Source organism: Cherax quadricarinatus, chromosome 61 (assembly GCF_038502225.1).
Source record: "Cherax quadricarinatus isolate ZL_2023a chromosome 61, ASM3850222v1, whole genome shotgun sequence".
NCBI lineage: Eukaryota > Metazoa > Arthropoda > Malacostraca > Decapoda > Parastacidae > Cherax > Cherax quadricarinatus.
In genome coordinates, this window is record NC_091352.1 from 2,919,643 (window position 1) to 2,932,774 (window position 13,132).

Genomic DNA, 13,132 nt, shown 5'->3' on the forward strand with positions numbered 1-13,132 from the left:
CTCCTGGCCCCGCCTCTTCACTGATCGCTACTAGGTCACTCTCCCTGAGCCGTGAGCTTTATCATACCTCTGCTTAAAGCTATGTATGGATCCTGCCTCCACTACATCGCTTCCCAAACTATTCCACTTACTGACTACTCTGTGGCTGAAGAAATACTTCCTAACATCCCTGTGATTCATCTGTGTCTTCAGCTTCCAACTGTGTCCCCTTGTTACTGTGTCCAATCTCTGGAACATCCTGTCTTTGTCCACCTTGTCAATTCCTCTCAGTATTTTGTATGTCGTTATCATGTCCCCCCTATCTCTCCTGTCCTCCAGTGTCGTCAGGTTGATTTCCCTTAACCTCTCCTCGTAGGACATACCTCTTAGCTCTGGGACTAGTCTTATTGCAAACCTTTGCACTTTCTCTAGTTTCTTTACGTGCTTGGCTAGGTGTGGGTTCCAAACTGGTGCCGCATACTCCAATATGGGCCTAACGTATACGGTGTACAGGGTCCTGAACGATTCCTTATTAAGATGTCGGAATGCTGTTCTGAGGTTTGCTAGGCGCCCATATGCTGCAGCAGTTATTTGGTTGATGTGCGCTTCAGGAGATGTGCCTGGTGTTATACTCACCCCAAGATCTTTTTCCTTGAGTGAGGTTTGTAGTCTCTGACCCCCTAGACTGTACTCCGTCTGCGGCCTTCTTTGCCCTTCCCCAATCTTCATGACTTTGCACTTGGTGGGATTGAACTCCAGGAGCCAATTGCTGGACCAGGTCTGCAGCCTGTCCAGATCCCTTTGTAGTTCTGCCTGGTCTTCGATCGAGTGTATTCTTCTCATCAACTTCACGTCATCTGCAAACAGGGACACCTCAGAGTCTATTCCTTCCGTCATGTCGTTCACAAATACCAGAAACAGCACTGGTCCTAGGACTGACCCCTGCGGGACCCCGCTGGTCACAGGTGCCCACTCTGACACCTCGCCACGTACCATGACTCGCTGCTGTCTTCCTGACAAGTATTCCCTGATCCATTGTAGTGCCTTCCCTGTTATCCCTGCTTGGTCCTCCAGTTTTTGCACCAATCTCTTGTGTGGAACTGTGTCAAACGCCTTCTTGCAGTCCAAGAAAATGCAATCCACCCACCCCTCTCTCTCTTGTCTTACTGCTGTCACCATGTCATAGAACTCCAGTAGGTTTGTGACACAGGATTTCCCGTCCCTGAAACCATGCTGGCTGCTGTTGATGAGATCATTCCTTTCTAGGTGTTCCACCACTCTTCTCCTGATAATCTTCTCCATGATTTTGCATACTATACATGTCAGTGACACTGGTGTGTGTGTGTGTACTCACCTATTTGTACTCACCTATTTGTGGTTGCAGGGGTCGAGTCATAGTTCCTGGCCCCGCCTCTTCACTGATTGCTACTAGGTCCTCTCTCTACCTGCTCCATGAGCTCCATCATACCTCGCCTTAAAACCATGTATGGTTCCCGCCTCCACTACTTCACTTTCTAGGCTATTCCACGGCTTGACCACTCTATGACTGAAGAAATACTTCCTAACATCCCTTTGATTCATCTGAGTCTTCAACTTCCAATTGTGACCTCTTGTGTCTGTGTCCCATCTCTGGAACATCCCGTCTTTGTCCACCTCGTCTATTCCGCGCAGTATTTTATATGTCTTTATCATGTCTCCCCTGACCCTCCTGGCCTCCAGTGTCGTCAGGCCGATTTCCCTCAACCTTTCTTCGTAGGACAATCCCCGTAGCTCTGGGACTAGTCTTGTTGCAAACCTTTGCACTTTCTCTAATTTCTTGACGTGCTTGACTAGGTGTGGATTCCAAACTGGTGCTGCATACTCCAGTATGGGCCTGACCTAAATGGTATACAGAGTCTTGAACGACTCCTTACTGAGGTATCGGAACGCTATCCGTAGGTTTGCCAGGCGCCCGTATGCTGCAGCAGTTATCCGGTTGATGTGCGCCTCGGGAGATATGCTCGGTGTTATACTCACCCCCAGATCTTTTTCCATGAGTGAGGTTTGCAGACTTTGGCCATCTAAACTATATTGTGTCTGCGGTCTTCTTTGCCCTTCCCCAATCTTCATGACTTTGCATTTGGCAGGGTTAAACTCAAGGAGCCAGTTGCTGGACCAGGCTTGTAGCCTGTCCAGGTCTCTTTGTAGTCCTGCCTGATCCTCATCCGATTTGATTCTTCTCATTAACTTCACATCGTCCGCAAACAAGGACACTTCTGAGTCTATCCCTTCCGTTATGTCATTCACATATACCAAGAACAGTACAGGTCCTAGGACTGACCCCTGTGGAACCCCGCTTGTCACAGGCGCCCACTCTGACACCTCGTCACGTACCATGACTCGTTGTTGCCTCCCTGTCAGGTATTCTCTGATCCATTGCAGTGCCTTTCCTGTTATGTGTGCCTGATCCTCTAGCTTTTGCAGTAACCTCTTGTGAGGAACTGTGTCGAAGGCCTTCTTGCAGTCCAAAAAATGCAGTCGATCCACCCCTCTCTCTCTTGTCTTACTTCTGTCACCTTGTCATAAAACTCTCGTAGGTTTGTGACACAGGATTTTCCCTCCCTGAAACCATGCTGGTTGTCAATTATACACTTGTTTCTTTCCAGGTGCTCCACCACTCTCCTCCTGATGATCTTCTCCATGACCTTGCATACTATACACGTTAGTGATACAGGTCTGTAGTTTAGTGCCTCATGTCTGTCTCCCTTTTTAAAAATTGGGACTACATTTGCCATCTTTCATACCTCAGGGAGTTGCCCAGTTTCAAATGATGTGTTGAAGATCTTTGTTAACGGTACACACAATATCTCTGCTTCCTCTTTAAGGACCCACGGAGAGATGTTGTCTGGTCCCACCGCCTTTGAGGTGTCAAGTTCGCATAGCAGCTTCTTCACCTCCTCCTTGGATATATGTACCTCATCCAGCACTTGCTCTTGCACCCCCCCTGCTCTGATTTCCCGGAGTCCTACTGGTATATACTGTAAAAACTTCTTTAAATCTTGTGTTGAGCTCCTGACATACCTCTCGGTCGTTTCTTGTGAATTCCCCATCACCCTTCCTCAGTCTGATTACCTGGTCCTTGACTGTTGTTTTCCTCCTGATGTGTCTGTACAACAGCTTCGGGTCAGTCTTGACTTTTGATGATATGTCATTTTCGTATTGCCGCTGAGCCTCCCTTCTTATCTGTGCATATTCGTTTCTGGCTCTTCGGCTAATCTCTCTATTTTCCTGAGTTCTCTGTCGTCTGTACCTTTTCCATTCTCTAGTACACCTAGTTTTTGCCTCCCTACACCTTTGGGTGAACCAAGGACTCGTTCTGTTCTTCCCATTATTTCTGTTTCCCTTGGGAACAAACCTCTCCTCTGCCTCCTTGCATTTTGTTGCCACATAGTCCATCATTTCTTGTACTGGTTTTCCTGTCAGTTCCCTCTCCCACTGAATGTCTTGAAGGAAGTTCCTCAAGCCTGAGTAGTTCCCCCTTTTGTAGTTTGGTTTTTCCCACCCTATTCCTGCTGCTCTCTCCACTTGGAGCTCAACTATGTAGTCGAAGCACAGAACCACATGATCACTAGCTCCCAGGGGCCTTTCATATATGATATCCTCGATGTCAGAACTGCTCAAGGTGAATACAAGGTCCAGTCTTGCTGGTTCATCCTCTCCTCTCTCTCTAGTAGTGTCTCTAACATGTTGATGCATGAGGTTTTCCAGTACAACATCCATCATCTTGGCTCTCCATGTTTCGGGACCCCCATGGGGCTCCAGGTTTTCCCAGTCAATCTCCTTGTGATTGAAATCACCCATAACTAGTAACTTTGCTCCCCCCATGTGTGCTCTCCTGGCCACCTCGGCTAGTGTGTCAACCATTGCTCTGTTGCTCTCATCGTATTCTTCTCTTGGCCTCCTGCAGTTCTGTGGTGGGTTGTACATTACTCCAATTATCACCTTATGTTCCTCAGACTGGATTGTTCCTACTAAGTAGTCCCTTTCGCCCGTGCCATCCATTCCTTCCATTTTCTCAAAACCCCACTGGTTTTTAATGAGCAGTGCAACTCCTCCTCCCCCTCTCCTCCCTCTGTCTTTCCTGAGGATTTGATATCCGGATGGAAAGATTGAATCTGTTATTATTCTGGTGAGTTTTGTTTCTGTGAGTGCTATTATGTCTGGGGATGTCTCCTTGATTCTTTCATGCCACTCCTCATACTTATTTTTTATTCCATCTGCATTTGTATACCACACCTTCAACTTCTTTTCTAAGATTGTGGTCTGGGAGGTGCATTGGGGTTGGGGAGGTGGGAGACCTGATAAGGAACTATGGGTGGTTGCTGCGGGGGTGGAGTTTGTAATGCAGTGGGTGGGGGCATTGGATGTGGCATGGGTGTTTTGGTTTAGAGTGTTTGGTTGCACTGGGGTTGACCTGGTTGGGAGGCTTCTATAGGAAGTTGTGAGGGAGGTTGTATTTGATCTTGCTGTGTCTGGGATCTCCTGTCTGTCTTCTCCATCCCCTCTCTTTCCTCCTTTCGCCTTTGTACCATCTCTCTCTGTTTCTGCCTTTCTGCTTGTGTTCTGTCGCGGTCGAGATACACCTTCCTGTATGCCGGCATGTCCCTTAATCGTGCTTTCTCCTGCAGGATCCTGTTCCGAGTCGAATCTGCCTTGAAGGTCACTTTCACTGGCCGGGTTCTTTTTTTTACAAACCCCCTATTCTCCGAAAATTTTCCAGCTGGGTCATGTCGTCTTCTCCTATTGTGTGTGTGTGTGTGTGTGTGGGTGTGTGTGTGGGTGTGTGTGTGTGTGTGTGTGTGTGTGTGTGTGTGTGTGTGTGTGTGTGTGTGTGTGTGTGTGTGTGTGTGTGTGTGTGTGTGTGTGTGTGTGTGTGTGTGTGTGTGTCTTAAGACTCTCAGGAACTAAGACTCCCACATTAAAGACTAACGTTATCTTCCTCCCGCAGCAAGTGTGTGTGTGTGTGTGTGTGTCTTAAGACTCTCAGCAACTAAGACTCCCACATTAAAGACTAACGTTATCTTCCTCCCTCAGCAAGTGTGTGTGTGTGTGTCTTAAGACTCTCAGCAACTAAGACTCCCACATTAAAGACTAAAATTATCTTCCTCCCGCAGCAAGTGGCGACAATGTTGATCGTGACGCAAATGATCAATCACTTCCAAGAAGCGCTCCTGCCTTACGTGGTCAAGAAGGCTTACACCCAGGTGAGTTACTACCTACCCCAGGTGAGTTACTACCTCCCTCAGGTGAGTTACTACCTCCCCAGGTGAGCTACTACCTCTCCCAGGTGAGTTACTACCTCCCCCAGGTGAGTTACTACCTCCCCCAGGTGAGTTACTACCTCCCCCAGGAGTTACTACGTCCCCAGGTGAGTTACTACCCCCCCAGGTGAGTGACTACCTCCCAAGGTGAGTTACTACCTCCCCCAGGTGAGTTACTACCTCCCCAGGTGAGTTACTACCTCCCCCAGGTGAGTTACTACCTCCCCAGGTGAGTTACTACCTCCCCAGGTGAGTTACTACCTCCCCAGGTGAGTTACTACCTACCAAGGTGAGTTACTATCTCCCCCAGGTGAGTTACTACCTTCACCAGGTAAGTTACTACCTCCCAAGGTGAGTTACTACATCCCCCAGGTGAGTTACTACCTCCCCCAGGTGAGTTACTACCTCCCCAGGTGAGTTACTACATCCCCCAGGTGAGTCACTACCTCCCTCAGGTGAGTTACTACCTCCCCCAGGTGTGTTACTACCTCCCAAGGTGAGTTACTACCTCCCCCAGGTGAGTTACTACCTCCCCCAGGTGAGTTACTACCTCTCCCAGGTGAGTTACTACCTCCCAAGGTGAGTTACTACCTCCCCCAGGTGAGTTAATACCTCCCCAGGTGAGTTACTACCTCCTCCAGGTGAGTTACTACATCCCCCAGGTGAGTTACTACCTCCCCAGGTGAGTTACTACCTCCCCCAGGTGAGTTGCTACCTCCCCAGGTGAGTTACTACTTCCCCCAGGTGAGTTACTACCTCCCCCAGGTGAGTTACTACCTCCCCAGGTGAGTTACTACCTCCCCCAGGTGAGTTACTTCCTCCCACAGGTGAGTTACTACCTCTCCCAGGTGAGTTACTACCTCCCCCAGATGAGTTACTACCTCCCCAGGAGAGTTACTACCTCCCAAGGTGAGTTACTACCTCCCAAGGTGAGTTACTACCTCCCCCAGGTGAGTCACTACCTCCCCAGGAGAGTTACTACCTCCCCAGGTGAGTTACTACCTCCCAAGGTGAGTTACTACCTCCCAAGGTGAGTTACTACCTCCCCCAGGTGAGTTACTACCTCCCCAGGTGAGTTACTACCTCCCCCAGGTGAATTACTACCTCCCCAGGTGAGTTACTACCACCCCCAGGTGAGTTACTACCTCCTAAGGTGAGTTACTACCTCCCCCAGGTGAGTTACTACCTCCCAAGGTGAGTTACTACCTCCCAAGGTGAGTTACTAACTCCCAAGGTGAGTTACTACCTCCCCAGGTGAGCTACTACCTCTCCCAGGTAAGTTACTACCTCCCCCAGGTGAGTTACTACCTCCCCCAGGTGAGTTACTACCTCCCCAGGTGAGTTACTACCTCCCCCAGGTGAGTTACTACCTCCCCAGGTGAGTTGCTACCTCCCCCAGTTGAGTTACTACCTCCCCCAGGTGAGCTACTACCTCTCCCAGGTGAGTTACTACCTCCCCCAGGTGAGTTACTACCTCTCCCAGGTGAGTTACTACCTCCCCCAGGTGAGCTACTACCTCTCCCAGGTGAGTTACTACCTCTCCCAGGTGAGTTACTACCTCCCCAGGTGAGTTACAACCTCCCCAGGTGAGCTACTATATCTCCCAGATGAGTTACTACCTCTCCCAGGTGAGTTACTACCTCCCCCACGTGAGCTACTACCTCTCCCAGGTGAGTTACTACCTCTCCCAGGTGAGTTACTACCTCCCCCAGGTGAGCTACTACCTCTTCCAGGTGAGTTACTACCTCTCCCAGGTGAGTTACTACCTCCCCCAGGTGAGTTACTACCTCCGCAGGTGAGCTACTACCTCCCCCAGGTGAGTTACTACCTCCCCCAGGTGAGTTACTACCTCCCCAGGTGAGCTACTACCTCTCCCAGGTGAGTTACTACCTCTCCCAGGTGAGTTACTACCTCCCCAGGTGAGCTACTACCTCTCCCAGGTGAGTTACTACCTCCCCAGGTGAGCTACTACCTCTCCCAGGTGAGTTACTACCTCCCCAGGTGAGTTACTACCTCCCCCAGGTGAGTTACTACCTCCCCAGGTGAGCTACTACCTCTCTCAGGTGAGTTACTACCTCCCCCAGGTGAGTTACTACCTCCCCAGGTGAGCTACTACCTCCCCCAGGTGAGTTACTACCTCCCCCAGGTGAGTTACTACCTCCCCAGGTGAGTTACTACCTCCCCCAGGTGAGTTACTACCTCCCCAGGTGAGTTACTACCTCCCCCAGGTGAGTTACTACCTCCCCCAGGTGAGTTACTACCTCCCCCAGGTGAGTTACTACCTCCCCCAGGTGAGCTACTACCTCTCCCAGGTGAGTTACTACCTCCCCCAGGTGAGCTACTACCTCCCCCAGGTGAGCTACTACCTCTCCCAGGTGAGTTACTACCTCTCCCAGGTGAGTTACTACCTCCCCAGGTGAGTTACTACCTCCCCAGGTGAGCTACTATATCTCCCAGATGAATTACTACCTCTCCCAGGTGAGTTACTACCTCCCCAGGTGAGCTACTACCTCTCCCAGGTAAGTTACTACCTCTCCCAGGTGAGTTACTACCTCCCCCAGGTGAGCTACTACCTCTCCCAGGTGAGTTACTACCTCTCCCAGGTGGGTTACTACCTCCCCAGGTGAGTTACTACCTCCGCAGGTGAGCTACTACCTCCCCCAGGTGAGTTACTACCTCCCCAACGTGAGTTACTACCTCCCCAGGTGAGCTACTACCTCTCCCAGGTGAGTTACTACCTCTCCCAGGTGAGTTACTACCTCCCCAGGTGAGCTACTACCTCTCCCAGGTGAGTTACTACCTCCCCAGGTGAGCTGCTACCTCTCCCAGGTGAGTTACTACCTCTCCCAGGTGAGTTACTACCTCCCCCAGGTGAGCTACTACCTCTCCCAGGTGAGTTACTACCTCCCCCAGGTGAGTTACTACCTCCCCAGGTGAGTTACTACCTCCCCAGGTGAGCTACTGCCTCCCCCAGGCGAGATGCTACCTCCCCCAGGTGAGTTACTACCTCCCCAGGTGAGTTACTACCTCACCAGATGAGTTACTGCCTCCCCCAGGTGAGTTACTACCTCCCCCAGGTGTAGTGTAGTCATAATGAGTTAGTTATTTATGGAAACCTTAATTAGGTCACACACACACACACACACACACACACACACACACACACACACACACACACAGGGTTAGAGCTCCAAAAAAGGGAGGAAGAGTGGGGAAGGAAGATAGTAGAGCTTGGTAAGAAAATGGAGGAGCGGATAGCTGAAGAGTGCAGGAAGTGGGAAGTACAGGTCTTAGCAGCAGAAGCTAGGATACAGTGCTTAGAAGAGAAACTGCAAAGCCTGAAACAGATTAGAGAGACAAATGACAATTCAGATGTGACATCAGGAAATTCAAAGTCAGGCGCAGACAAGGGGATGGTAAGCAACAACGGAGACATGCCGTACACGAAGGCCCTATCAGACCCACGTGGGGCCAGGGAAAAGACGATGAGCACACTGAGATCAAACGACAGGTCTGAAGACAATGAAGGAAATTCAAAGTCAGGCGCAGACAAGGGGATGGTAAGCAACAACGGAGACATGCCGTACACGAAGGCCCCATCAGACCCACGTGGGGCCAGGGAAAAGACGATGAGCACACTAAGATCAAGCGGCAGGTCCGAAGACAATGAAGGTTTGTTATATGCAGAGATTCTAACAGCCAACTGCAGTAGCAAGGGACAGCTGGTCAGGAAAGACAGTTCACTGAGAATAGAAGTTTCAGATATGACAGGGACTGACGGCAAGAACATGTCAATGGAAGGAAATAAAACGCCTCAGAGGAAGCAGATGGAGACTCAGTGGGAGGAGGAAAGGGCGAGGTCAGTTTTTGTGTACGGGCTCCAAGAAGCCAAGGGGGCCAACTTTGAAGAAATAAAACAGGAGGAGAAAAAAATGATTGAAGGCATCATGAAAACAATAGGGGAGGGCAATATGACCCAGGTGACAAATTTTCAGAGAATTGGGTGGTTTGCGAGTGGAAGGATACGGCCTGTCAGAGTAACTTTCAAGGAAGAATCAGTTCGAACCAGGATTCTGCAAGAGAAAGCAAGACTGAGGGACAAAGAGGGGTACCAGAGAGTATACCTCGACCGCGACAGAACACAAGAAGAAAGGACTACACTGAAAGAGAGGGTACAGAGACGCAAGGAGGAACGAGAAGCAATGAAAATGAGCAGGACCCAGACACAGGAGGAAGGGCAAACACACCCCACAGAATCTCCCACCAAAAGACTCCACCCGCGACATTCCCAACGCAACTGAGCAACCTATACTACAACCCACTCACTGTTCCCTCTGCCACCAACCCCCATATCACAAACCTCACCCCAACAGCTGTCCCTTATGGGCATTCTGACCCCACCCCCATCAACACAAACCCCACCTACACCACAGCCCCATATAGGCCCCCACCAAGGCTCTCGCTCCCCCAACCCCAATATACTTGCATGACCACAATGATAGAAAAGAAACTAAAGGTTTGGTACACAAACGCGGATGGAATAACGAATAAACATGAGGAGTGGAATGAAAGAATCAGTGAAAAATCCCCAGACATCATAGCAGTCACAGAAACAAAACTCGCTGAGACAATAACAGACACAATCTTCCCAACAGGATATCAGATCCTGAGGAAAGATAGAAGGAGTAGAGGGGGAGGAGGGGTTGCACTGCTCATAAAACACCAATGGGGATTTGAGGAAATGGAAGGCATGGACATGATTGGAGAAAGAGACTACATTGTAGGTACAATTCAGTCCGGAGAACATAAAGTAGTCATTGGAGTGATGTATAACCCACCACAGAACTGCAGGAGGCCAAGAGAGGAGTACGAAGAAAACAACAGGGTGATGGTGGACACACTGGCTGAGGTGGCAAGAAGAGCTCACTCGAGCAGAGCAAAGTTACTGGTAATGGGCGATTTCAACCACAGGGAGATCGACTGGGAAAACCTGGAGCCACATGGGGGTCCCGAAACATGGAGAGCCAAGATGATGGATGTGGTACTTGAAAACCTCATGCATCAACATGTCAGGGACACAACCAGAGAGAGAGGGGAGGATGAGCCAGCAAGACTAGATCTTGTGTTCACCCTGAGCAGTTCAGACATCGAGGACATCACTTACGAGAGGCCCCTTGGAGCTAGCGATCATGTGGTTCTGAGTTTTGACTATATAGTAGAGTTACAAGTGGAGAAGGTAACAGGAACTGAAGGGGACAGGCCAAACTATAAAAGGGGGGACTACACAGGTATGAGAAACTTCCTGCAGGAGGTTCAGTGGGACAGAGAAATGGTAGGAAAATCAGTAAACGAGATGATGGAATATGTGGCAACAAAGTGCAAGGAGGCAGAGGAAAGTTTTGTTCCCAAGGGAAACAGAAATAATAGGAAGACCAAAACGAGTCCTTGGTTTACCCGAAGGTGTAGGGAGGCAAAAACTAAGTGCAACAGAGAATGGAAAAGGTACAGGAGGCATAGGACCCAGGAAAACAAGGAGATTAGTAGAAGAGCCAGAAACGAGTATGCGCAGATAAGGAGGGAGGCCCAGCGACAGTATGAAAACGACATAGCATCGAAAGTCAAATCTGACCCGAAACTGCTGTATAGCCACATTAGGAGGAAGACAACAGTCAAGGACCAGGTGATAAGGCTGAGGAAAGAAGGTGGAGAACTCACAAGAAACGATCAAGAGGTATGTGAGGAGCTCAACACGAGATTTAAGGAAGTATTTACAGTAGAGACAGGAAGGACTCTGGGGGGACAGACCAGATGGGGACACCAACAAGGAATACACCAACAAGTGTTGGACGACATACATACAGATGAGGAGGAGGTGAAGAAACTGCTAAGGGACATCGATACCTCAAAGGCAATGGGACCGGACAACATCTCTCCATGGGTCCTTAGAGAGGGAGCAGATATGTTGTGCGTACCACTTACCACAATCTTCAACACATCCCTGGAAACTGGGCAACTACCTGAGGTATGGAAGACGGCAAATGTAGTTCCCATTTTCAAAAAAGGAGACAGAAAAGAGGCACTAAACTATAGACCTGTGTCATTGACGTGTATAGTATGCAAAATTATGGAGAAGATTATCAGGAGGAGAGTGGTGGAGCACCTGGAACGGAACAGGAGTATAAATGCCAACCAGCACGGATTCACGGAAGGCAAATCCTGTGTCACAAACCTTCTGGAGTTTTATGATAAAATAACAGAAGTAAGACAAGAGAGAGAGGGGTGGGTTGATTGCATCTTCTTGGACTGCAAGAAGGCCTTTGACACAGTTCCTCACAAGAGATTAGTGCAGAAGCTAGAGCATCAGGCGCATATAACAGGAAGGGCACTGCAATGGATCAGAGAATACCTGACAGGGAGGCAACAACGAGTCATGGTACGTAATGATGTATCACAGTGGGCACCTGTGACGAGCGGGGTCCCACAGGGGTCGGTCCTAGGACCAGTGCTATTTTTGGTATATGTGAACGACATGACGGAAGGGTTAGACTCAGAAGTGTCCCTGTTTGCAGATGATGTGAAGTTAATGAGGAGAATTAAATCTGATGAGGACCAGGCAGGACTTCAAAGAGACCTGGACAGACTGGACACCTGGTCCAGCAAATGGCTTCTCGAATTTAATCCTGCCAAATGCAAAGTCATGAAGATAGGGGAAGGGCACAGAAGACCACAGACAGAGTATAGGCTAGGTGGCCAAAGACTGCAAACCTCACTCAAGGAGAAAGATCTTGGGGTGAGTATAACACGGAGCATGTCTCCGGAAGCACACATCAATCAGATAACTGCTGCAGCATATGGGCGCCTGGCAAACCTGAGAACAGCATTCCGACACCTTAGTAAGGAATCATTCAAGACACTGTACACCGTGTATGTCAGGCCCATACTGGAGTATGCAGCACCTGTTTGGAACCCGCACTTGATAAAGCACGTCAAGAAACTAGAGAAAGTACAAAGGTTTGCAACAAGGTTAGTTCCAGAGCTAAGGGGAATGTCCTATGAAGAAAGATTAAGGGAAATCGGCCTGACGACACTGGAGGACAGGAGGGTCAGGGGAGACATGATAACGACATATAAAATACTGCGTGGAATAGACAAGGTGGACAAGGACAGGATGTTCCAGGGAGGGGACACAGAAACAAGAGGCCACAATTGGAAGTTGAAGACACAAATGAGTCAGAGAGATAGTAGGAAGTATTTCTTCAGTCATAGAGTTGTAAGGCAGTGGAATAGCCTAGAAAATGACGTAGTGGAGGCAGGAACCATACACAGTTTTAAGACGAGGTTTGATAAAGCTCATGGAGCGGGGAGAGAGAGGGTCTAGTAGCAACCGGTGAAGAGGCGGGGCCAGGAGCTAGGACTCGACCCCTGCAACCACAAATAGGTGAGTACAAATAGGTGAGTACAGGAGCTAAGACTCGACCCCTGCAACCACAAATAGGTGAGTACACACACACACACACACACAGTAATAATGCTTTATTTACAAAGAGCAAAGTCAGGGTATAAGGGTGTAAAGAAACTTGCCCTAATTCCTCTGTCTCAGGGACTCGACCCTGGAAGCTTGCCATTGTGAGTGTAAGACTGACACAGTACTTCCCACTAGCAGGTGATGACCCTTACAGCCACACTTTATTACGTCCTGTCTTACACTACCAGGAAAACTGACTCTCAGTTCCTTATTGGGGATGGTCTTGGCCCATGGACTGGGGTGGGGGTGTGGGGCTGGCCCATGGTGTGGGGCTGGCCCATGGTGTGGGCTTCACCGTGTTCTCATAGTGCATCAGTAAGTTTATTCA

General features: G+C 49.5%; 1 protein-coding gene across 1 annotated transcript in view; it reads left to right on the forward strand.

The window, feature by feature from the left end:
• The window catches only part of Axs (Abnormal X segregation), a 145,977-nt gene that overhangs the window by 125,853 nt on the left and 6,992 nt on the right, over window positions 1-13,132 (forward strand). Inside the window, exon 10 of the mRNA XM_070098058.1 lies at window positions 5,133-5,222. Within this exon, the coding sequence (XP_069954159.1) occupies window positions 5,133-5,222 (90 nt within the window). The remainder of the gene's footprint in view (window positions 1-5,132; window positions 5,223-13,132) is intronic.